The sequence below is a fragment of the Alnus glutinosa genome, chromosome 2 (genome assembly GCF_958979055.1).
Source record: "Alnus glutinosa chromosome 2, dhAlnGlut1.1, whole genome shotgun sequence".
Classification (NCBI taxonomy): Eukaryota; Viridiplantae; Streptophyta; class Magnoliopsida; order Fagales; family Betulaceae; genus Alnus; species Alnus glutinosa.
In genome coordinates this window covers 2,927,522-2,954,606 of record NC_084887.1, presented here as the reverse complement: position 1 = coordinate 2,954,606, position 27,085 = coordinate 2,927,522, and the positions used below count along the sequence as shown (strand labels likewise).

The 27,085-nt window shown below is 39.4% G+C and overlaps 1 protein-coding gene across 1 annotated transcript; it reads left to right on the top strand.

The window, feature by feature from the left end:
- Window positions 1-13,195: 13,195 nt before the first annotated feature.
- Window positions 13,196-18,579, top strand: LOC133861283 (cellulose synthase-like protein H1). Its single transcript, XM_062297033.1, has 9 exons — window positions 13,196-13,548; window positions 13,671-13,998; window positions 14,495-14,620; window positions 15,439-15,555; window positions 15,695-15,907; window positions 16,020-16,134; window positions 16,273-16,454; window positions 17,431-17,781; window positions 17,941-18,579. The coding sequence occupies exons 1-9, from the start codon at window positions 13,289-13,291 to the stop codon at window positions 18,487-18,489; spliced, it is 2,241 nt and encodes a 746-aa protein (XP_062153017.1). The 5' UTR covers window positions 13,196-13,288; the 3' UTR covers window positions 18,490-18,579.
- The last annotated feature ends 8,506 nt before the right edge of the window (window positions 18,580-27,085 follow it).

The window sequence follows — 27,085 nt, the reverse complement described above, 5'->3', positions numbered from 1 at the left end:
TGGAACACATGGGATAAATACATTATCCTATGAGGAGTAAGTGTCCCACTCTCCCACTCAACCTCTATCTCATCCCACTAAGGGTCCCACTCAGTCATGACATGAAGATGGAAAAATGCGGTTGATAATATGTGCCTATAAATAGGCTGCTACCCCAGGTACAAAAGGGACGCTAATTATATACGGAAAATATACTAAAATCTCGATTCTCAATACTTTCCAAAATGGCCCACTGACTTAGGCATCAGAGAGGGGACGTCGGGAGACCCCCCTTCTGACGCATTGTTTGTTCTTCCTTGTAGATTACGAAGAACACGGCGAATCAAAAATCTACACGTCACCGGACTGAAAACTGTTCTAACAAGCTTTATCATGAAATAACTCTTTAACTTATCAATCTGTTGGGATTACCTGAGACACTCTTTGAAGTTACATACATAGATCAAATCCACATCTAGCGATAGTTTCATTGCGAATGTTGATGCTTGCAGGTTAATATATACAGTACTTTTTAGTTTTGAACAAAAATATATACATTACTGTTTGCTTATTCTCTAAAAAAAAAATCCAGAGAAAGGCCACTTCATGTAAAAAATAGGGAGAAAAAAAAATAGCTTAAAAAAAGGACTATGCAGAAGCTATTGGGAGCTAGCTCCATCTAGGGCGAATAACACTCGATGATGATGACAACTCAAAATATGCTATAAAAGTTTGGCATTTTCGAAACTTCTATCGACCAAAAAGATTTCTTTCAGCCACATGACACATCTTATGGTCTATTAATCCCACAGGTTTCAGCATACTACCACTTCACTGAATATACAACAATAAGTCAGAATTTCAATTTAGATATATAGTCAATAGCATGATCATGTAATTAATATCTTTCACCTGTCACCAAGAAACAATAAATAAAAATAACATTTTGCGTATTTGTCGCCAAGAATCATATTTTAAAGTAACAAAATAGATAGAATAAAAAACAAAAAACTAGCATCGTCAATCACTTTTTCATATGCATGTCTGCTTTCTAGCTGTGGTCCTTGGCTTCACATAATTGAATTTTATGACGTTCTCCGGAAGGATGCATGTGTGATCCGAAGCTAAAGAGAATTATCTCAATAGGATTTTGTATTTTATTATCTTTATTAGTAGCCGGTAAGGGTTATATATATATAGGTGAAGTATGCAATAATTGTCCGTTATGTGAATAAGAAATTAGGCACATAACATTTGGTATCGGGACGAGCTATGGGCTAGATTAAAATACTACCAGCTAGGTGAGTGGAGCTCCCAAAAGAGAAAAGGTTACTAGGCTTGGCAATTCGAGTTGGCGGGTTGGGTTCGTGTCAACCCGACTGACTTGATTACACAATTGGGTCCAATACAAACCCAACCTAATTATTAATCAGGTTGAATCCTTAAACCCAAACACAACCCGGGTAACCTGTTTACTTCCTTTGATCCTCTAAACTCTGAAGAAGAAGACCTGAAGAAGCTTCGTCCGAAGAAGAAGAAGGATCGTCTTCATCTTTGTCTGAAGAAGACGAGCGTGAAGCCCATCGCATCCTAGCCATGGCCGTGAACTAGTGAAATGAAGTGTGAAGGGCGCCGCACGAAGGCTGAAGCTGGTGAGGCGTCGTGGTTGCTGGCTACGTGAACAGTGAACGAGTGAAGGCAGAAAAGAGAAGTGAACACCAAACGATAAATTTGAAATTGATGAAAAGAGTGAAAGAGTAGTTGTTCGAGTGTAGCTGAGAGAGGGGGGAAATCAGGAGAGAAACACTGTGAGATCGTGTGTGAGAGAAGTTGAGAGAGTGGGTTCGATCGGAGGGCTGGGTTGTTGACCGGTGGAGTTAGAAACGACGTCGGCGGTTGAGGACTTGAATTCCAACCGATCTCCGGTGGAACGACGCCTTCAGAGCCAAAGATCGCCGATGAAGAGAGACCAAACCCGTATGACCCGAATAGCCGAGTAGACCAAACAGGAGCCGATCATTAGTGGGTTCGATCCCCGACAACGGTGCCAAAAATTGATGTGGTCATTTTCAAACTTCAATAATAATACCACTCGCAATAGCACGAATGACTATAGGATAGTGTCTATATTGAGGGTGCCGATCCACAGGGATTGTATTGGTTGCGTCTACTAAGTCTTAATAAAATCAATCCTAATTTATTCCTTAGAAAATGATTTTTTTTTTTTGTTTTTGTGATTTTGCCTTTTAAACTAACTACTAAAATTAAATATTGGAAATTAAATTAAAGTTGAACTTAATGAGATGAAAACTAGGGAATTGATTTCATCACTATCTTCGTAACAATGGCTATCATATTAAAATGAGATCTTCATTCTAGGCATGATATTATTTGTGTGTAGTTGTCAAGCATACAACAAAGTGTCAAGAAAACACCATCATTAATAAATAAGTGTAATCCATCTTTGTTAAGCATAGACTATCAAATTCATTAACTTGGTTACAAACAAACAAGGATTAAGTGTAGCTCATCTTCGAATTAGTACAAATCATCTACCTAAATTACACTAGTCTAGGGTGTAGCATGACTTGTCTATCCTAGGCATGAACTATCAAAATCTCTTGTTGCATGTTCAAATAATACTATTGTATAACCATTATACTTATCATCTTTTGGATAATAAATATAATTTGAGTACAATCAAAACAAAAAGCTTTCTCATAGGCAATATAAACATGTCATCAAGATTGCATTAATCATTAAAACCAATTACAAAAATGTAATCTTCATAATTATACAATCATCAATGCCCAAAATAAAATATCCCAAAGAATAAAACATAGTTAAGCGATTGATACTAATTAGATAGGGTTTATCAAAACCCTAGGGAGAGCTTTAGCCACACATGGAGGCCCTTGGATCACTTGATGTTGTTGAGCAATCCCCCATGATGCACTATCCACGAACACTGTCAAAATAACTCTCCCTCACGTTCTGTTTGCCCTTGTTCCTATGGCTCAAAAACTAACCTAATGACTAAAAATATCACTAAAAGAAGAAGGTGGAAACAAAGTGGGCGTTTGATCTTTTTTTATAGAGGACCTTTCCTTCCTAGAGAAGAAAGCATCCTCATGATGAAAAATTGCCACCCAAGTCTAGAGCCTATGCCTCAGATATGATTCCATGCATTTAATGCATTTTCAGAACTGCAATGTGTAGGTCTGCATTTCGGCGCCGATTTGTCGTTCAAACAATAGGATGGGTCGATCGATCTACAAGTCGCTCGAGCGATTAAATTGGTCGATCGATCTACAAGTCGCTCAAGCGATTAAATTGGTCGATCAATCGACTTTGCTTGTGGCAGAAACCTTCATTCGTTTTAAGCTCAATTCTGAGGGTTTTTTTGGTCTTTTTGCTTTAACCACCTGAAACTATTAAAAACACTAAAACCATGCAAAATGTTAGATTACAATGAGGCTAAAGGGTTTAACAATAGCGCAAATTAAGGGGCTTGAATATGCAACATTCAAGACTTATCACACCCTCAAACTTACATATTGCTAGTCCCTTAGCAATGCAAAACTGAAAACAAAATAAAACAAAATGAAATACCTACACTAATTCCTCTTTCATGGGAAAGATGATTGCCTTTAGCGTATGCAACAAGCCTTTTAAGCCTACTAGGCATCCCTAATAGACGAGTGAAGTTTCGTGAGGGTTTAACAGAAGTGACACCCACAAACACTTTGCCAATTTTTTTTTTTTACCAAGAAAGTAGTGTCATAGAAACCATTGTACTTATTCATGGGAAAGTTTAAAATCACAAACTCCATCTTCAAAATTCTAGAGAAAGCTAGAATCAATACACTCATAATTGAACAGTTGAAATATCACACATTCCTTTGGTGAAAAATGAACTTAACACATAACTATGAGGTATCAATGAAATTCCTATATACATGATTCAGCAACTTGGGTTTCTAACTTGGAAATTGATTGAGAATGAGAGTTCAGCAACTGAGTTTGTGACTCAAGTTTGCCGAGAGCGGCTAGCACTTTATCCTCAAAAGCGGAGTTCCTAGGAGGATATGGAACTGAATGAGCTTGTTGGTGGGGAGGACGATAATGGGATTGTCGCCGGAAGGCCTGATTGGAATGCTGTGGCACAGAATTGTCTATCGCTTGAGCTCGCCATGAAAAGTTCGGGTGATTTATCCATCCTGGGTTATAAGTGTTGGAATATGGATCATTTCCCGGTCTAGCGAAGGCAGCATTAGCTTGCTCAGTTGAAAGTTCAGAGAATTACCCAATAGCAGGACACTCTCTCACGTGATGTGCAGTGCTAGAGCAAAATGAGCAGGGTTCATGCTGTGGAGAAATGTGTGAAGAGGAGGTAGGTACAAAGCCGGTTGCCATGAGCTTGTCTATATTCGTAGATAATGCATCCACCTTGGTGGTTACATCAAATGGAGTACTTGCTTCAAAAAGATTTTCTATCTTGGGAACTTTAGGAGCAAGGGTCCTACGACTCGTTGAAGCATGTTGCACCAAATATTCACTCAGATTGTCAAACGAAATCCATGCTTCGTTCTCGCTCTTCATCATAAAAGTACATCCACAAGAGGCATCAACCATCTGTTTATGTGGCTCAGTCAAGCCATCATATAAACATTGCACCAGCTGCCATTTAGGAACAGTGTGGTGTAGGCATTTTCTTAAAAGGTCTTTCCCATGTCTCATGGAATTGTTCTCCCTCAAATTGTGCAAAACTAATGATAGCCTTCCTTATTTGATTGGTCTTGCCAATGGGAAAATATTTCTTCAGGAACTCTTGTTGCATTTGAGTCCATGAAGTGACAATGTTGGGTTCAAGGGACTTAAACCAATGCTTGGCTTTGTCCTCCAGAGAAAATGGGAAAAGACGCATCCTCAAAGTATCTTTAGAGAAACCATGCATCTTAATAGTTGAACAAATTTTTAGGAATTCATCAATGTGCTTGTAAGGATCTTCGTTATTAAGTCCATAGAGAGATTGTAGCATTTGAATTATGTTGGACTTAATTTCATAGCTAGCCACCGTGACATTAGGTAGCTGAAGGCATGATGGTGAATTGTATGTGGATGGGAGATAATGATCTCTCAACAAAACAAGTCTTTCTTTTTTACCAGCCATGATTTTAATGGAACGTTCTTTTGACACATTAGATTTTCTTTATTTTCTACTTTGTCTAAGAGTACGTTAAAGTTCAAGGTCGCACAAATTTAATGGAAGTGATAAAGAGCGACGACCTAGAATAAACTAACTAAAACCAAATCACAAAACATTTATACTAACACAAATTAAAAATACAAAAAACACACACACACACACACACACACACACACACACACACACACACACACACACATATATAAAACTCACAAGATGTCCCGAAATTTAGCTTAAAAATGATTTACAGTGAATTTTGCTTGCTGATTTGACTCACAGTTCTGTCCCGCTTGAAGTCGCTTGATCGACTATTCAGTCGATCGATCTACTTAGTCGATTGATCTACAAGATAGGTCGCTCGATTGACTGTCGCTCGATCCACCCATGATCTCACTCGATCGACTCCACTCGGTGCATAAAATCCTGGAAATAGAACTGAAACAGAGAGCAAAAATTATCAAGACTGATACTTAATCAAAATAGAAACTTGACCAAACAGAGACTTCTAACACAGAGACTTGTAAGAACAAAAAGTCGTAACACACAGAAACTACAAAACCAAAATTTTTACAAAAACAGAAACTTTGCAAACTCTAACAAAACAGAAAAAAAAAATAAAAAAATAAAGGGGTAAAATTTGACTCGATCTTAGAAAAATTTAATAATGCATCCGTTTAGCAATCCCCGGCAACGGTGCCAAAAATTGATGTGGTCGTTTTCAAACTTCAATAATAATACCATTCGCAATAGCATGAATCACTATAGGATAGTATCTATATTGAGGGTGTCGATCCACAGGGATTGTATTGGTTGCGTCTACCAAGTCTTAATAAAATCAATCCTAATTTATCCCTTAGAAAATGTTTTTTTTTTTTTTTTTTTTTTTTTTTTTTTTTTTTTTTTGTGATTTTGCTTTTTAAACTAACTACTAAAATTAAATATCGGAAAATAAATTAAAGTTGAACTTAATGAGATGGAAACTAGGGAATTGATTTCACCGCTATCCTTGTAACAATGGCTATCATATTAACATGTGATATTTATTCTAGGCATGATATTATTTGTGTGTGGTTGTCAAGCACACAACAAAGTGTCAAGAAAATACCACTATTAATAAATAAGTGTAATCCATCTTTGTTAAGCATGGACTATCAAATTCATAAAACTTGGTTACAAACAAACAATGATTAAGTGTAGCTCATCTTCGGATTAGTACAAATCATCTACCTAAATTACACTAGTCTAGGGTGTAGCATGACTTGTCTATCCTAGGCATGAACTATCAAAATCTTTTATTGCATGTTCAAATAATACCATTGTATAACCATTATACTTATCCTCTTTTGGACAATAAATATAATTTGAGTACAATCAAAATAAAAGCTTTCTCATAGACAAGATAAACATTTCATCAAGATTGCATTAATCATTAAAACTAATTACAAAAATGTAATCCTCATAGTTATACAATCATTAATGCCCAAAATAAAATATCCTAAAAAATAAAACATAGTTAAGTGATTGATACTTGGATAGGGTTTATCAAAACCCTAGGGAGAGATTTAGCCATGCATTGAGGTCCTTGGATCACTTGATGTTGTTGAGCAATCCCTCATGATGCACTGTCCAAAAATGCTGTCAAAAATAATTCTCCCACACATTCTGTTTCCTCTTGTTCCTATGGCTCAAAAACTAACCTAAAGACTAAAAATATCACTAAAAGAAGAAGGTGGAAACAAAGTGGGCATTTGATCTTTTTTTATAGAGGACCTTTCCTTCCTAGAGAAGAAAGCATCCTCATGATGAAAAATTGCCGCCCAAGTCTAGAGCCTACGCCTAAGATATGATTCCATGCATTTAATGCATTTTTAGAACTGCAACGTGCAAGTCTGCATTTCGGCGCTGCTTTATTGCTCGATCGACAGGATGGGTTGATCGATCTACAAGTCGCTCGAGCGATTAAATTGGTCGATCGATCGACTTCGATTGTGGCAGAAACCTTCATCCGTTTTAAGCTTAATTCTGAGGGCTTTTTGGTCTTTTTGCTTTAACCACTTGAAACTATTAAAAACACTAAAACCATGCAAAATGTTATATTACAATGAAGCTAACGGTTTAACAATAGCAAATTAAGGGGCTTGAATGTGCAACATTCAAGACCTATCACATGCGGCTAGGGGCTAGGGTTCTCCGTTCTTCACTAATTCACTTTCTATTATTATTATTTTTTATTATTAATTTAATGAAACTGGGTCATAATCGGGTTGACCCGATTAGGATCCGAACCCGATAATGCCAAACACAAACCCTATATTTTCATGTCGTATTCGTGCCGGGTTCGCGGGTCATGTCAAAAGTTGTCAAGCCTAAAGGTAATCATTAAGTCGGTGTCAATAAAGTGTGCCGCCATAATCGTCGTCTTCGGAAACATGATGGTATATATGTTACAATCCTTGTATCCCACATGAGTTAAATCTAATTTTAACCATGTGTATATAAGCTAGCAATTACAAACATTTCCCTTACAAGCCGATTTTTAAGGGATAGTTGTACCCAAAATCTGTATCATTTAATTAACTCTAAACCTCCCAAAGCAACCCCTAAAATTGAGATAATTAGGTTTTGCTCACTTTATTCTTCAATTCACCTAAAAAAAGATAATGATATATTCTATCACTAATACTTAACAGCTATTTTAAAAAAAAAATAAAAAACATTTAACCACAACTAACAAAGATAATTAATGATAAAAATAATAAAATATATATAAAATATTAATCTGATAAATTTCTTTAGCTACGTACGTAACAACCGACAATGTGTGACCCGAAAGTAATTGTCCAGGTTCACAATTTTGTCATTTACGTAGGTTAGTCATTTGGAATTGGCAACTCATGAAAAGGAGGTCGGTGAAGTTGTGGTTGAAACGGCTTGAGTATCTAAGCAATGATGCATAATGCATGATTGCGTTGAGTACTGATCGAGCATAGGGGGGATTCGGGGGAATCCATAGAACGTAACGTAGCAGCATAATATGCCATAAAAAAGGAAATATAAAAGAAGAGAGAGTGCCAACCACAATTAAATATATATATTTTATTATTATTATTATTATTTATTTTTGTTTCTTTAGGAGTTACCTTTTCTGAAACAGTTACTTGTCCCCTCATTAGCAAGCGGTTTGAAAAGGAAAATTAATAGTGACAACCGATAAACGCACTTTTCATTTTATTTCAGGGTGCGTTTTAGATTGTGATTTCGTAGAAAAAAAATACGATTTTAAACTAAATTGCATAAAATAAATTGTCTGAAAACTGCGTTTTTAAAAAATTGAGATTTGAAAACGCAGAAAACTGTTTTTTCATATCGCAGGAGATGTGATGTTTTTTTAAAAACGCAGAATTTTAAAAGGCTAACCAGCGATTTAAAGGTTAAACTGTGATTTTGTCAAACACTTAACTGCATTTTTAAAAATCAATTTTTCAAATCGTACATTTTAAAATCGCAATTTTAAAATTGCACTTTTTGAAATCACAAACCCAAATGGACCCTCAGTCGTTCAAGGTTGTCCTCTGAGTGCGGTTCTTCAATCAATAAATAATTTTAAGAGATGAAAAAACAAAAAAGAAAAGAATAAAAATAATTTAATTAGAACACTAAAATTTAGTGTCATTTGGTTTAACAAGTTTATATTTGGTGGCGGAGACGATCTAAAGATGGAATATAAAAAACAATAATAAAGAAAAAAAACCACTAAAAATTCAAATTCCCAATGTTCCAAATCTCAAAAAAAGAAATTGACAAAAGAAATTTCCATTCGATTATGTAAAATTTTATCTAAAATAGTTAACGAAAATTCATTTTTACTAGTTTAGCTAACTACTTTTCAACACCTTTCTCTATCAACTTATCTTAGCTTCTTCTTTATTTTATTAAAATAATCAATTTTAATTTTTATTCATTTTAATTTTAATCACATCTTCACCAAAAACACAAAATAAAACACATCACTAGACCCACCCACAGAAACTTCTACACACAACCAACAACCATCACCATCACCACCCCACCAGACCCACCAACCCATAGAAATTTCTACACACAACTGGCAACCATCACCACTATAGAACCCCTTGGTTTCCAAGCAGAGCAGCAGCAGCAGTGGTTGAAAGGAAAAAAAAGAGAAAAAAGAAGAAAAAGCCATGAAAAGGGAGCTGGATCATCATTTCCACTCTCTGTCGGACTCTTCAAACACAGCGACAACCAACTCTAGCAATGTGGGCAAAGCCAAGATGTGCTGGGAAGATGACGTACAACAACAAGACGGCGGGATGGACGGGCTCTTGGCCGTTTTGGGGTACCAGGTGCGATATGTCCACATGGCGCGCTCCAGAGCATGCTCTCTGTGTTTAACTCCCCCACCTACCAATCAATTCGATCCCATGGTGCCACCCATTGTTGGGCCTCTGCCGGTTCCTCTCGACGATTCGTTTTTGGGTTTGGCAAAATCATCCACCATCACCTCCATCGATTTTGATCTGCAAAATAGTAATACTAATAATCGGAACTGAGGAGTCTTCGAAGATTCCTCTACTTTCGATTACGATCTCAAAGTTATCCCTGGTAAGCAAAAAAAGAAGGAGAAGAGTATGAGAGAGAGAGAGAGAGAGAGGTGGAGAAAACGAGAGAAAGAGCACTACAAAAAAAAATGGCTGATTCTAGTCGGTTTTTTTCTAGACGGTTTTGAAAACTGCTTACAATTATAGTTTTACAACCAGTTTTATAAAATCGTCTATAAATTTTAATTTTCAATTCACAGACGGTTTTAATAAAACTGTCTGAAAATTAATTTTCAGATAAATTTAGAGACGGTTTTTTTGAAACCATTTGTAACTTACAGACGGTTTCAAAAAATAGTCTGTAACATTTTTTTTTTTTGTTTTCCTGTTTCTTTCTTTTTAAAACAAAAGCTAATCTCTTTTTAAAACAAAAGCCATGCCATCTCTCTCTCTCTCTCTCTCTCTCTCTCTCTCTCTCTCTCTCTCTCTCTCTCTCTCTCTCTCTCTCTCTCTCGTTCTTCTTCCTCTCTCCGGCCGGCGATTGAAGATGGGCAACGGGATCTGGATGGTTGGCTGGATTGGGACTACGGGATGTCACGACTGTAGATGGGCAACGGGATCTGGACGGTTGGCTGGATTGGGACTACGGGATGTCACGACTGTAGAGAGTGGGTTTTCGGCCGGATCTGTCACATACGCTGGTGTATGTGCGTGGGTTTGACAGATCTGGCCGAAAATGTCAATCCTACTCCGGTGTACGTGTGTGCATTTGACAGATCCGGCCGAAACCCACGCTTGGCCGGATCTCTGGTTGGAATACAGAGAGAGATCCGGCCTAATCCTTTTTTTTTTTTTTTTTTTGGGTAAGTGAAATTCTTAGATTTGTTTTGGGTTTGGATTGTGATGATTTACGGTTGAAAGAAGGGGTTGTGAAATTTTTTGGGTTTGTGAAGGATTTGTGCAGTGAGTTTGTGAAGGATTTGTGCAGAAGCTAGGCTCAATGTGAGAACGCTATCTCCGTCGTCGACTTGGCGGCATAGTTGACGAAAATAAAACGAGACAGAGAGAAAAAAAATGTTGGAAAAGAAATAAATAATTAAAAAGAAAAAGAAAAAGAAAAAGAAATATTAATTAATGATATTTATATAAAATAAATAAATAAATCGAAACAGAAAATATATATATATATTTTTGGACGGTTTGGTCCTAATTATGGACGGTTTTTCCAAACCATCTAGAATTAATTTTGGATGATTTGCCCAAACCGTCCATAACCCGGATTAACGACCCATTTTTCTGAACGGTTTGAAACCGTCTAGAATATACCGTCTGGACTTTTTCCAGACAATTTTTTGCAATTTTTGGATGGTTTGAAACTGTCCAGAATTCTAATTTTTTTTTTTTGTAGTGGAGGAAGAACGTAAGGAAAGAACAATAAAATATTCGCTACATTTGTGAACAGTGCAACGCCACATGGGGCGTTGCACTATTCACAAATGTACGGCAGCTCTATTATAGCATTGCTTTACATAAGCCAATGAAGAAGGGTTTTCTTGTTTTTGTTATGTACTCTGGCCAAAAGTTGAGTTTAGCTACTCTACTGTGAGTGCTTTGAGTGCGGTTCTTCAATCAATAAATAATTTTAGGAGGTCAAAAAACAAAAAGAAAAGAATAAAAATAATATTAGTACACTAAAATTTACGTTATTTGGTTTAACAAGTTTATATTTGGTGGCGGAGACAATCTAAAGATGGAATATAAAAAACAATAATAAAGAAAAAAAAACATTTAGAATTCAAATTCCCAATGTTCCAAATCTCAAAAAAGAGAAATTGACAAAAGAAATTCCCATCCGATTATGTAAGATTTTATTTAAAATAGCTAACGAAAATCTACTTTTACTAGTTTAGCAAACCACTTTTCAGTACCTTTCTCTATCAACTTATCTAAACTTCTTCTTTATTTTATTAAAATATCAATTTTAATTTTAATCACATTTTCACAAAAAACACCAAATAAAACACATCACCATATTAGAACTTCTACACACTGCACCGGACCCACCCACCCTCAGAAACTTCTACACACAACCAACAACGATCACCACCCCACCAGACACACTGACCTATAGAAATTTCTACACACAACTGGCAACCATCACCACCGCAGAACCCCCTAGTTTCCAAGCAGAGCAGCAGTAGTGGTTGAACAAAAAAAAAAAAAAAAAAAGCCATGAAGAGGGAGCTGGATCCTCATCTCGACTCTTTGTCGGACTCTTCGAACACGGTGACAGTCAACTCTAGCAATGTGGGCAAAGACAAGATGTGCTGGGAAGATCGATGACGTACAACAGCAAGACGGCGGGATGGAAGAGCTCTTGGCCGTTTTGAGGTACCAAGTGCGATATGTCCACATGGCGCACTCCAGAGCATGCTCTCTATCTTTAACCCCCCACCTACCAATCAATTCGATTCCATGGTGCCGCTTGCTGCTAGGGCTTCGCCGGTTCCTCTCAATGATTCATTTTTGGGTCTGACCGAATCATTCACCATCACCTTCATTGATTTTGATCCGCAAAATAGTAATAATAATAATCGGAGCCGAGGAGTCTTCGAAGATTCCTCTACTTCCGATTACGATGTCAAAGTTATTCCTGGTAAGCAAAAAAAGAAGGAAAAGAGTATGAGAGAGAGAGAGAGAGACGCGGAGAAAACTTAACTAGATTTGTGAACAGTGCAACGCCACATTTGGCGTTGCACTATTCACAAAAGGACGGCAGCTCTATTTTAGCATTGCTTTACATAAGCCAATGGAGGAGGGTTTTCTTGCTTTTGTTATGTACTCTGACCAAAAGTTGATCGAGTTTAGCTACTCCATTGTGAATGCTCTGAGTGTGGCTCTTCAATCAATAAATAATTTTAGGAGGTCAAAAAACAAAAAGAAAAGAATAAAAATAATTTAATTAGAACACTAAAATTTACGTAATGTGGTTTGACAAGTTTATATTTGGTGCTGGAGACAATCTAAAGACGGAATATAAAAAAACAATAATAAAGAAAAAAAACCACTTAAAATTCAAATTCCCAATGTTCCAAATCTCACAAAAGAGAAATTGACAAAAGAAAAAATCTCTAAATGCTCTAAGCAGTGCACAACGAAAAGTTGCGGATGTTTTCTTTCTCACGATATATCTCTCGATCTCATTCACACAGAGCAGCTACTTTTTTGAATGCGTTCTCGATCTTTCTGATCTGTCGCTCTCTGTATTTCACTCGGTCCACAAAAGGCTGATCAGTAGGCTGTCTTTTATAAGAGTAAAAATCGGCCGTGCATGCTACAAACAAAAGATCGAGTTCAAGTAATTGGTTAAAAGAAAGTTTTTTCTGTCGCTAGCTAGCTAGCTAATGGAATTTCAAAATCGATTGAAATTAGACAACACAGCTGGGCCATCAATATATTGATAAACAAAGTCCCGGAGGTTTAAACACCTTCAATATTCGAGCAGACATAGTCAGATACTCTACTTCTTCCTGTGTACTCCATGGCCAACCCCAACTCTGATCTCCCTTTATATGAAAGAATCCACCGCAAAAATACTGTACAAAGAGCCTTTGATATCATCATCCTCTTCCTTCTCCTTTCTCTCCTTATTTACCGTCTCCTCTTCCTCAACCACCATGGCCTCACTTGGCTGCTTGCCTTCCTTTGCGAATCATGGTTCACCTTCATTTGGGTTCTCGTCATGAGCAACAAATGGAATCCTGTTGGATACAAAACATACCCGGATCACCTCTTGCCAAGGTAACAGAAAGGATGCATATACTTAATACGATTATTTAAACTAGTAATTCAATAATTATGTTATATCAAACTTTTCATATTCATCGATCGATCTCCCTTGTATTTATTATTCTTTGATTCAGGGTACCTGATCAGCTTCCGTCGTTGGACATGTTTGTGACAACTGCGGACCCTGTGCTAGAACCTCCTATCATCACCGTAAATACCGTGCTCTCTTTGTTGGCCGTTGATTACCCGGCACACAAGCTAGCTTGCTATGTTTCCGATGATGGTTGTGCTCCCTTGACCTACTACTCTCTTTCCGAGGCCTTAAAGTTTGCCAAGCTCTGGATTCCCTTTTGTAAGAAGTACAATATTCAAGTGAGAGCTCCATTTAGATACTTTTCCAATGACTCTCTAACGTTCAGTGATATGTCTTCAGAATTCCAACAAGAATGGAAAAGGTTGAAGGTAATCGAAAGCTGAAGTTAGGTGTGAAAATTAATTTGCTGTTTCAGATAACAATTTGTTATTATATTCGATAAATTCTGATCAGGGAGATTCATGAGAAATTTCTATATATTATTAGTTAAAAATATTAATTAAATAAATAAATAAATATTTTTTTTATTAATTTAAGTTTTTGAAATAATTAATAGTTAAATTTAGTCATTATATTAATTAGTTTAACATGTGAGATCACTGTTACTTGTTAAAATAGGCTTTGGCTTAGGTGCAAGTAAAAAGACTACAGCAATAATTTTTTTTATGGTCCAAATTTAACTTCAGTATTTTTTTTTTTCTCATGAAAAACTTAAAACTAAACTTGGACCATTGGAAAAAAACATGCAGTTTTTTTTTGCATGTTTACACAACTTTAGCCAAATCCTTTATTAAATTATTAAGTTCACTATTTGTTTAACTTTAATTTCCAATAAATAATAATTTAAAATGATCTTCTATATAGGTTGAGTATGAGCAGCTTTGCCATAAAATTGAGGATGCCGCCCAAAAGTCCATGCCATGTGATTTTACTGGGGAGTTTGCAGAGTTCTCAAATGTAGAACGCAAAAACCATCCAACTATTATCAAGGTAATTAAACTCAATATATATACTATAGATTTTGTTGGCCATGTACAAATTGGCAAAAATAATCCCATGACTAGTGACCTGCAGACTATTATGGGAATTTAACTTTTATAGTTTTACCCTAAGCCTTTGGACAACGAGAAAGGTATATATTGGAGTAGGAGATGGATGATAATTAATTTCCTTGTAGATAATTTTATTGAAATTATTTATTTATTTATTTATTTTTAAAAGTGATTTCGAATTTCATAAATCAAAGAGTTACATAAAGTTGCTTTGCAGCTGCACATGCTGCAATACAACTTGGATAAGAGTTAAACCAGACTTCATGCCTATTTTGCGAGACAGCCAACTTTGCATGCCAACCTATGCGCAGCTTCATTGCATTCCAGCCGAGCATGAATGACAATATTGAACGAGTATCCATCACAATATTAAATTGTTGTTAGAGGTACTATATCTATTAGAGATATGTTATTTGCACAATAATTGTACAACAATATATGCTGATGTATCTAGCATTTTTTTTTTTTAATATATATATATACATGAACATGCTGGACACATCAGCATTAATTGTTGTGTAAAATTGTTATGCAGCTAACATATCTCTATCTTTTATTATAAGTCTCTTACAAATTGAAGTAACAGTTCACTTGGTATGTCAATTCAAGAGACACTTATCATATTAATCACTAAAATGTAAATTGTAACATAGTAATACATGACATGTCATCATTTTCATAAACCATATAGACTTCTATGTGAGATTGTAAAGGAAGTTATAGTACCTCAATCATTTTCCGCTTTATATATTGTAGGTTATGTCGGAAAACAAGGAAGGACTTCCAGATGGATTGCCACATTTGGTTTATATATCGAGGGAGAAGCGACATAAGCATCCACATCATTACAAAGCCGGTGCCATGAACGTTCTAGTAAGATCGCGCTATTTATGCCAAAGGAGTTCATGATAATCCATATAGTTTTTTAGTTGTATACAAAAATTATCGATCCCTTGATCTTATCGCTATTTCTTTTTCTTTTTTTGTTTTAAACTGTTTCTGTCATATATAGACGAGAGTCTCTGGATTGATGTCGAATGCTCCCTATATGCTGAATGTAGACTGTGATATGTTTGTCAACAACCCAAAAGTTGTTTTTCATGCAATGTGTTTGCTGCTTGGTTCCAAGAGTGAGAAAGAAAGTGCATATGTTCAGTTCCCGCAAATGTTCTGTGATGGATTAAAGGATGACCCATATGGCAATCAGCTTGTGGTTTTGTTTGAAGTAAGTCAAATTTAAAACTTAACTTATAAACAAGTCTGCAATTTTTCCCCACTTTTTTTTTTTTTTTGTAAATCCACGAATGTAGTAAACTGTATTTTGCATGCTTACAAAGTATATGGCGCATGGAATATCTGGAATACAAGGACCTTTTTATGCGGGAACAGGATGTTTCCATAGACGAAAAATTATGTATGGCCTATCTCCGGATACTGTGGAATCAATTAACGGTAAGTAAATTTATTAACTTTTATTTTTTTATTTTTTTTTATTTCTAATTCTAAGAAAATATCATTTTCAAAAATCCAGTTGTCCTTACTCCATATTTCAACAAGTTTTTACTAGAAACACTTGAAATCTTTTGGCAGATGGAAAATTGGTTGAGGATATGCTTTTAGAATTTGGGACTTCAAAGGAGTTGATCAAGTCAGCAGCTTATGCTTTGAAAGGGAAGAGAGATCCACCTGACCATCTTTGGCACTCTATTGAAGCAGCACACCAAGTCGCCAGCTGCGACTACGAATATAATACTAGCTGGGGTACAGATAAGGTTAGTAGACAAAAAAATATGAAACCCCAAATTGAGAGCTCGTATTAACATATTTTTAGTGGATCCATTATATGTTACAAATGGTTTAAAATCTGTCCGAAGTTGTTTCTATAATTTTATGTGTAAGGCTTCTTTCAATATATAAAGAGAGAGCATCACATCCTTTGGCCTAACCCGCCTCCTTTCGTCCCTTATGTGAAAGATAAAATGATATAAATTAATCTTATTTGTGACATAAAAGTTGGAAAAAAAAAAGGAAAAAAGATACATATATCTTCTTTGTTGTTGATCATCATTGTATGTTAAATACAAATGTAGGTAAGATACAGTTTCAGTCAAACAATGAGGTAAATAGGTAATATTTAGAAGTCAAACATCTTCACTCAAACAATGAGGTAATCCTTAGAAATCAATTAGGTTCTCGATACATCTTCAGTCAAACAAAGTTTTATTTATTTTTATTTTTTTTTAATTGTTCTCAGATAGCACTAGCTCCCGTAAAAATTTCTAGATTTTGAAATTTATCAAAGGCCTGTTTAGTGAAAAAAAAAAGTGGGATGCTGTATTTTCAGCATTGGTTTCATACATGAATAAATGCTGTACGTTCATGGGCATTGCCTGAGTTAAATTTTGGGAAAAAATACATAATGTCCCCCAAAACCACCAATTGTGTCAATGTCCATTTTAAATTACCAAAATATTGTCAATGTTTCTCGAATAACAAACATATCTTTTATTAAATTAAAACAATTCTTAAATTTATACAATCATCTTCTTTGTACTTGGTAATCTCTTATCGCAATTTTTGATATTTTTGGTCATTATAATAGTACCCTTTTCTATTTTAAATTATTTGCAATTTTTTTTGTGCCTTTTGCTTAGGATTGAAACGATATTCTGATAAACATCATTATTATTATTATAATTTTTGTCTTTGGGTCTCCAATCATGTTTGTGGTCGATCATCCCATTTCAGTTGGGTTGGAGATATGGATCAATGGCAGAGGACACCTTAACTGGCCTAACAATCCACAGAAGGGGTTGGAGGTCCGTCTATTGCAGGCCCGACCCACCAGCATTTTTAGGGTGTGCACCGTCTGGTGGGCCTACCACAATGACCCAGCAAAAAAGGTGGGCCACTGGCCTGCTCGAAATTCTATTCAGCAAAAACTGTCCCATATTTGCCACCCTGATTGAGAAGCTCCAATTCAGGCAGTGCTTGGCCTATTTATGGCTATTCTCATGGGCCTTACGTCCCGTCCCTGAGTTATGCTATGCTGCTCTTCCAGTTTATTGTATCATCACCAACTCCCACTTATTTCCTAAGGTGAGGACAAACCATAACCATCCAAACCTTTCTCTTACATGGAAGTTTCAATAATGCATATACGTAGAATGTGCATGGTGAAAGACATGAACAATAACATATTCAAAATCTTTTTCATAGATATTATTCTTTTTAAAAGCTTATAATATGTTTTTGTAGGTTCAAGAACCAGCATTCTATGTACTAGTTGTTCTCTTTGTCATTTACAACTTATACACTTTATCCGAGTACCTAAGAACTGGCCAGTCGGTCCGAGCTTGGTGGAATAACCAAAGAATGGCAAGAATTACTACCATGACTGCATGGCTCTTTGGATTTCCAAGTGTCATGTTGAAGCTCTTGGGAATATCGGAGACAGTCTTTGAAGTTACAAAAAAAGACCAATCTAGTGATGCTGCCAGTGATGATGATGCTGGGAGGTTTACCTTCGATGAGTCCCCTATTTTTGTGCCTGGCACTACCATTTTGCTGCTACACTTGACTGCACTAGTCGTGGGCTTGCTGAGGTTGCAAACTCGAGCTCATGATGGGCATTGGTCAGGGCTAGGGGAAGTCTTGTGCAGTGTGTGGTTGTTGCTTTGCTTCTGGCCATTTTTGAAAGGGTTGTTTGGGAAAGGAAAGCATGGGATTCCCATATCCACCATATGCAAGTCAACTGCTTTGGCCTTACTTTTTCTGCACTTATGTAGAAGGACCACAATGGCTTGAGACTTTGTTCATGCAATTAAAATGTTTTCTCCTATTGTTTTTAAGACTAAATTTGTTGAAAATTATTAAATACTCAAACAATTTCATTTCTCTTAGATTCAAAATTTCTAGGGAATGAAATTATTTTTGTGTCAACGTATTATTCTAGATGACTAAAAAAAAAGAGACTACGTTCAACCTTACTCTACCTACGTCTAGGAAAAGTTAAAAACATCACATATAGAGTTAAACTTATTTATGAGAAGTCTAAATCCTAAACCCTAAACCCTAATTGCTATTGAAATTTGCCTCAAATTTCCGTTGTAAGTAAAATACTTATTTGATTCTGACGCCGAACAGAATAACGATTATTCTGCAGGCCACTCAATAGGCTGTTTGCAAGGAAGAAAATAAAAAATTATCCCAAACACAGAGACAATCTCTGAATTTCACTGAAATTATCAATAATCAAGAATATCGAAAAACGCCCACAAGTTGGGCTAATATAGCTAAAAATTACCAAAAATAGCAAAACCCTAATAACCTTAATAAAACGAAATATAGAATAAAATAAGTCGGCTGCTAAAAATCTGGCCCAAATTGGGCTTAGAATCACCTCTTAAACAATAAACGAAAAATTACCATAAATTGGAAAAAAAATCTAAAATTAGGTTTTTGGAAAGGAAAATAGCAAATTTTTGGGCTCGAAACGAGGCGCACCGAGCGTAACTGGGTGGTCACGACGTGCGCGCGATGAGAACTTTCCGAATTTGGGTCATATGCGCGAATCGAATACTCGTAGCAAAAGTTATGGACAAAATACTGCAGCACACTCAGAAATTGCCCTAATTAGGTCAGATCACGATTTGTTGCCAATCTTGCGCTGATCCGTCCGCTCCAGGTAATTCAGCACCATCAATGTGCAATCTAACAACTCAACATCAACTGACTCAGATCTTCCTGCATCAATCACCCTGGGTTAGAAAGAACTCGTCCTCGAGTTCATAGCAATGTCATCGGAATCCGCAATTAATACAAGGACTCAAGTGCTTCGCATTAAAGACATCAGAAGTCTTCAAATGACTGGGAAGACACAACTTATAGGCGTTGTCATTGATCTTCTGCAATATCTCACAGGGTCTGATCTTCCGCTCCTTAAGCTTATTATACTCGCCAACAGGAAACCGATCACGAGTTAAGACTGCCCAAACAAAATCACCAACATCAAAAAGTAGCCAATGATGATGAGTCGATGACGGTCCACCCGAGCCTTGTACTTCTCATTGCTCTCCTAAATGGCCAGTTTCACCTGCTCATAGATGCCCCAAAGATGTTTGGCCAGCTCATCTGCCTAGGAATTCAAACGACCTACACATGGGATAGGAGCTAAGTCCAGTACTCTAGAAGGATTCAGACCATAGACAATCTCGAATGGGCTCATTCCTGTGGTGTTTATGGTGAGAAAGGAATTGCACAAATTTTGAGAACCGTGAGAGAACTTTGGAGGATATTCAATTTTTATTATTTAATACACCGTATCTTTAGACAACTGCTTTTGCTTATCCTTTAGCGATTAGTTATCATGATTTACTTACTTTCTTTTTTTTTTCCTCCTAACTTGGTGTTTTCTTTTGTATACTTCATGTGTACCTGGAAGCACTTTACGCTTTTAATGATATTTTGATTATTATTATTATTTTTTTTTGAAAAAAAAAAAGAAAGAAAAATATATCCCCACAACCGCTAGATCTAGAAATATCACACACTCACACCCCACATCAGATAACTTTCAAGGACATAATCTCCAACAATGGTGAAGCATTAATCCTAAGTTTTAGAAATCTGAGTATGGATGAAAAGAAAGTACGATGCTTAAAATTTGCTCCGTCCATAAGTACTTCAAATCAATCCCAACCCTCTTGCGTCATTCTTTCGGATACCCACACAGACTAAAAGACCAAAGACTTGATCCACAATCTCCACAATACGGCTCACTTTTCAATTATCTAGGCATTCTCAGCAGGTGTTTTTGCGAATCCATGGAGCCAGAAAAGTTCAATCACTTCTTTAAAATTTGTTAGGGAAATTACCCAAAAAGAAAATAAAAAACATTTTCATTGACCCCGGAAGAGCACAAAGTTCAACGGCTACAACAGGGTAAATCCGGACAGAGGAAGAGGAGGAACGGAGCATTAAATGAGAACTTTAATGAGGGGATTACCTCATTAAAGTCTTTGATCCTGCTAGTCAAAGACAACCACCGCCATATGGGAAAGTACGAACTGTGGCCTGAGATGACCATCTGAAACCGCCGAAGGGAATTAATTGAGAAAAGATAAGCATCTCAGAATAATAAATAGCAGTACGGATAGAGAAAGAGGAAGAAAAGGAAACAGCTAAGAGGTGATCAAGACAGAAAAATAGAATAGAGGAAAAACTCCTTAACTCTCTAATCTTAACAAACTTCTCTCGTTCTCCTCCTTATTAAGCTCATACTAATTTGATCGTCGGCGGGGGCTCGGTCGGAAACCCCGTCGATCCTTTTCTCTTGCAGGACGTAGAGGAGGTTACTTCAAGGTTTCGCACTTCCATCTATTCGGGGTCTGAAGACCAACCAGGAGTTGACACGTCTCACATCCAAATTTTTGCATCAACACTTTTTGGCGCCGTCTGTGGGAACGACGTGGGCACGTGTTCCCGTGAATACAAGAATACTTGGAACCTTCTATGGTGAGTACGCGGTTAACTCGAAGGAGTATGACTGAAGAAAATATGCGTGAAGAAGCAGGGACTTCACATGACCCCCAGGCAGAGATAGCCCGCTTAAATGAGAGAGTAGCGCAACTCGAAAGGGAGTTGCAGGAGCGAGACCGAACGGAGCGGCCAAAAACTCAAGGAGACCTGCCACAGGGTGATCAGGTGAATCTCGAACGTGAAGATAGACGTTCGGAAGAACCGGTCGAAGGTGAGAGCGAGTCCGACAGTGATGCCGAGCTTGCTGACCTTATGGGGAAGAATAAGAAGGTGAAAAAGGAGTGGACTCAGAAATTGACTAAGTTGGAGCGACAGTGTGATTACTTGATGGGATCCACTCAAGCGGGAGTTAAGGGGAAAGCTTTGTTGACTGATAGTCTGATAGCTTGTTTTCTACCGCAGTGTCCCCCTTTACTGACCGTATAATGTCATGCCAACTCCCAAGTAAGTTCAAAATGCCCGAAATACCCGTGTATACAGGATTGAGGGACCCTATTGAACATTTGGTAAGTTTTCGTGCACACGTGGTGCTGCACGCTACTCTGGACGAGGTTGCGTGCCGAGCTTTCCCCCTTACTTTGGCAGGGGGAGCTCGGGAATGGTTCAGGACTTTGCCGCCTCGTTCGATCTCGAGTTTTGAAAGCCTCGCCAGGAAGTTCGAGTCTCAATTTATGGCCGGCGTTGTCCGGAAGAAGCCTGCTCAATAATTGATGACCATTAAGCAAGGCCCCCAGGAGTCATTGAGAAGTTACCTGCTCCGCTTCAACCAAGAGAGATTGGCCACGGAGACTCAGAATGAGCAATTCATCCACTGTGCTATTTATCAAGGATTCAGGAAGGATGGTGCCTTTATGGCGGACCTGGCAAGGAGACTGGCGGAAAGGTTGCAGGAATTTTACGATCGAGCAGAAGAGTTCGTGAACCAGGAAGAAACACTCCGGGCGTTCCGAGAGACAGAGGAGACTGGTAAAGGGAGTCGCGGGGATGGAGGAAGATCTAAATAAGGGGTCGCTCCATCAAGGAAAGAGTTTGTTCAGCGTAAACCCATCAAGAGGGTTGAAAATTACAGTTGGACGCCTGTTAATGCTCCAGCTAAAGAAATTCTTATGGAGATTAGAAAAGACCCGAATTACAAGGATCCGTCTCCGATAAAGGGCCGGCCACATCTGCGCAATTGCCATAAATATTGTCATTACCATGACTCGTTCGGCCATTGGACCAACACGTGCATTGCTCTAAATGAGATAATTGAGAAGTACATTGCTGATGGTAAGCTGACGCGCTTTCTGGGAAAGCGCGAAGATTTGACAGTAAAACTCCCGCAAGATAGATCAACAGAAGGCCAAGGTTCGACCGGACGGGATGCGCGTCCGGGGCGACCCCCGTACCGCCAGGAGAGAAGGCCGGTTCGACAACCTGACAGAGATTTCCGGGCGGAGAGGGCGCCTCAACGAGAGCGGAGTAGGAGTCGCGGCCGGCAGGATGGGCCAGGCGATTTCCCAGAAATTCAGACTATAGCTAGAGGTTTCGGAGGAGGGGGCGAAACTTATTCGGCCCGAAAATCTTATGCTCGAGAGATGAGGGAGGTGTCTATTTATTCGGTCGTAAGGCCGCTGAAGACTGCGAAGCGAGAGAAGCTGACTATCGCCTTCTCGGATGAAGACTATGAAGGGGTTTACCTTCCCCACTCTGATGCTTTAGTGGTGACCATGGTGATAGCAAATCATAAAATACATCGGGTCTTAGTGGATAACGGCAGTTCTGCCGACATCCTATACAAGTCAGCCTTCGATATGATGAAAATAAGCAAGGATAAGGTTTCCGCCTTCCGCTTCCCTTTGGTAGGATTTGCCGGAGAACAGGTGATGCCTTTGGGATCGATTGAGCTGCAAGTTACTGTCGGGAGCCCCCCAACGCAGAAGACAATTCCGGTGAAGTTCCTTATAGTTGATCAACCATCGGCTTACAATGCTATTTTTGGAAGGACAGCACAGGCCGAGTTAAAGGCGGTAACGTCAATACCCCATCTTTGCATGAAGTTTCCGACGGATGATGGAGTGGGGGTAGTCCGAGGGGAGCAGAAAGCAGCTCGTAAGTGTTATAATATCTCCTTAGGAAACCCCACCAGTGGAGCGCGCCCCGACGTAGGGGGTGGGCCCTTCTAACAAGTAGCAATTACAGACGAGGAGTCCGACCGGAGAACTAGAAGATGTAACGGTCGGACCCCAAAATCGGAAGCTTCGGATTGGAGCGCAGCTTCCGGAGGCAGAGAAGAAGAAGTTGGTGGAGTTTTTGTGTGATCATGTCGATGTCTTCGCCTGGGAACATAATGAAATGCCGGGAATATACCCCTCAGTCATCGAACATCAATTAAATGTCGATCGGAGTTGCAGGCCAGTGAAACAGCGGAGAAGGACTTTTGCACCAGAGCGCAACCGAGCAATTGCGGATGAGGTACGGAAGTTGCTTGAAGCTGGGTTTATTCGAGAAGTTGACTATCCGGAGTGGCTGGCTAATGCGGTGTTGGTGAAAAAAGCGAATGGAAAATGGAGGATGTGCGTAGACTTTACGGACCTCAACAAAGCTTGTCCGAAAGATTGCTTTCCCCTTCCCCGGATTGATCAGCTCGTAGACTCGACAGCGGGGCATGAGGTGTTGAGCTTTATGGATGCCTTCTTCGGCTATAATCAGATACGAATGGCGGAATCTGACCAGGAGAAAACCTCATTCACGACCGATCGAGGGCTATATTGCTACAAAGTAATGCCGTTTGGACTGAAGAATGCTGGGGCCACTTATCAGAGGCTTGTGAATAAAATGTTCCAGGCACAGATTGGACGAAACATGGAAGTGTATGTCGATGACATGCTCGTTAAGAGCCTGACTTCGCATAATCATGTTGCAGACCTGGCGGAGGCGTTCGATACACTGCACAAGTACCACATGAAATTGAACCCGCAGAAGTGTGCGTTCGGCGTTGATTCGGGAAAGTTCCTGGGATTTATGGTGTCGCAGAGGGGAATTGAGGCGAATCCTGACAAGGTGAGGGCCATTCTAGAGATGCCGTCCCCCCGGACAACCAAACAGCTACAACAGCTGACGGGGAGGCTGGCGGCACTAAATCGTTTTGTTTCTCGATCCTCAGATAAGTGTCTGCCTTTCTTTAAGGTCCTGAAGAAAGCCTTCAGCTGGACGGAAGAGTGTGAGAGAGCCTTTCCAGAGTTGAAAACCTACTTGACCAATCCCCCGCTTTTGAGTCGTCCAGTAGAGGGGGAGATCCTCTATTTGTACCTCGCGGTCTCATGGACCGCGGTTAGCTCGGTGCTAGTGAGAGAAGAGTCAGGTAAGTAGAGGCCAGTATATTTCACGAGCAAAGTACTGCATGGAGCGGAGGAACGATATCCCCGCATAGAGAAGTTGGCATATGCTCTTGTAATTTCGGCACGAAGATTAAGACCCTACTTCCAAGCACATGCTGTCCGGGTATTAACAGAATACCCTCTCAGAAAAATATTGCAGAAACCGGATTTATTGGGAAGATTGGTCAATTGGGCGATCGAGTTAGGGCAATATGATATTGAATACCACCCCCGAACGGCTGTAAAGGGCCAAGCTTTGGCGGATTTCGTGGTAGAAATGAATGAGACACCGAACGCAGAGGAACTGCCGAAGGGCTCAAATTGGATTGTATATGTAGACGGCTCGTCGGCGGGGGGAAGATGTGGGGCTGGAATAGCTTTCCGGGGACCCAATCGAGAAGAATTCTGATATGCCCTCAAGTTCGGATTTGCTGCAACGAACAATGAAGCCGAATATGAAGCCGTGCTCTCGGCCATGGAGATCGCCCGGGAGATGGGAATAATGAACTTGGAGGTCCGGAGTGACTCGCGTGTTGTATTCGAACAGGTGAATGGGAGTTATAGTGCCCAAGAAGCGAGGATGTCGCGGTACCTGGACAAGGTACGCCAATTCTACCTTTACTTTGATAAGGTTGTTTTAACCAAAGTCCCCAGAGAAGAAAACGGCCTGGCAGATGCTCTTTCGCGCATCGGTTCGGGGACAGAACCGGCAGTGACCGTAGGGGGCTGCAAGATCTTGGTTAAAGCCCGCCCAGTAATATCGTCGGATGCTGAGGTAATGCAGCTGAATGAAGCGGAGCCTGAATGGGGAGCGGAAATTGTGCGATACTTGAAGATGGGAGAGCTCCCCCTTGGAAAGACAGAAGCTCAAAAAGTCATTCGAAATTCGGTTCGCTATGTGCTGGTCGGGGGGATCCTTTACAGACGTGGATATTCTCTTCCTCTACTGAAATGCTTGCCGGATGAAGATGCAATTTATGTTTTGAAAGAGGTACACCACGGTGTGTGCGGAAATCATTCAGGAGCAAAGGCGTTGGCAAACAAGATCATAAGGGCAGGATATTATTGGCCGACGATGATCAGAGATGCGAAGGAAATGGTGAGGGCATGTGACGCATGTCAGAGGTTCACCCGTGTATCAAACAGCCCCCCAGAATATCTTCATTCAGTTACTTCGCCATAGCCATTTGCTAAATGGGGGATCGACATCGTCGGATCCATGCCGCCGGGCAAAGGTAATCGAAAGTTCATTGTGGTTGCGGTCGACTACTTCACCAAATGGGCTGAAGCTGAGGCATTGGCTGCAATCACAACCGAAAATGTTATAAAATTCCTCTGGAAGTCCGTAATATGTAGATTCGGCATCCCATATGCTATGGTGACTGATAATGGGAAGTAGTTTGATTGTGACCGTTTCCGAGAATGGTGTGCCTAGCTGGGCATAAGAAAAAGCTTTTCAACCCCCGTGTTCCCGAAGTCCAACGGCCAAGTTGAGGCCACGAACAAGACGCTGATCCAGATGTTAAAGAAGAAACTCGGCCGGAAAAAATGAGCCTGGGTTGAGTATCTCCCTGAGGTGCTCTGGTCCTATCGGACTACGGTCAAAACTGCTACCGGAGAGACCCCATTCGCTTTAGCCTATGGGATGGAAGCAGTAATTCCTGTGGAAGTGGGATCACCAAGTTTCAGGGTAGTCCACTATAATCCGGGGTTGAATGAAGAAGGAATAAATCTACATTTGGATTTGTTGCAGGAAAGGCGTGAAGATGCCAATGTCGCGTGTGCAGCTTATCAGAGCCGAGTAGCTAAGTATTATAATAAGAAGGTTAAACCTCGGGCGTTCAGTGTTGGCGACTGGGTCCTGCGGAAGGTCAACTTTATGACTAAAGAGCCGACCGATGGAAAATTGGGCCCAAAGTGGGAAGGGCCATATCGGATAGTCAGCTCCAGCAAAAATGGGGCCTACCGCCTAGCCACAGGACAAGGGAAAACAATGCCAAGGGCCTGGAATGTAGATCATCTTAAAAAATACTACTTTTGAGATTCTTTGTTCTTATAAAGTAACTTTTCTATTTTTACTGCATTAGAGCTAACCATGTGAATGTCCGATCTCGGACTTGGCCCCCTCCTGGTTTTGGACAGGGGGGTGGAAAGAAGCCTGCCCTTAATAGGGGACTGACGGGAGGATGTCCGATCTCGGACTTGGCCCCCTCCTGGTTTTGGACAGGGGGTGGAAAGAAGCCCGCCCTTAATAGGGGACTGACGGGAGAATGTCCGATCTCAGACTTGGCCCCCTCCTGGTTTTGGACAGGGGGTTGGAAAGAAGCCCGCCCTTAATAGGGGACTAACGGGAGGATGTCCGATCTCGGGTCAATATTAAACGGGTGAACGTCCGACCTCGGACTTGGCATATGTCTTGTCTGCGGACATGATGGGGGGACGTCGGATAATCCGACCCCGTTCTTAATAATGGAATAACGTCCGACTTCTTGGTTTGGGATGAC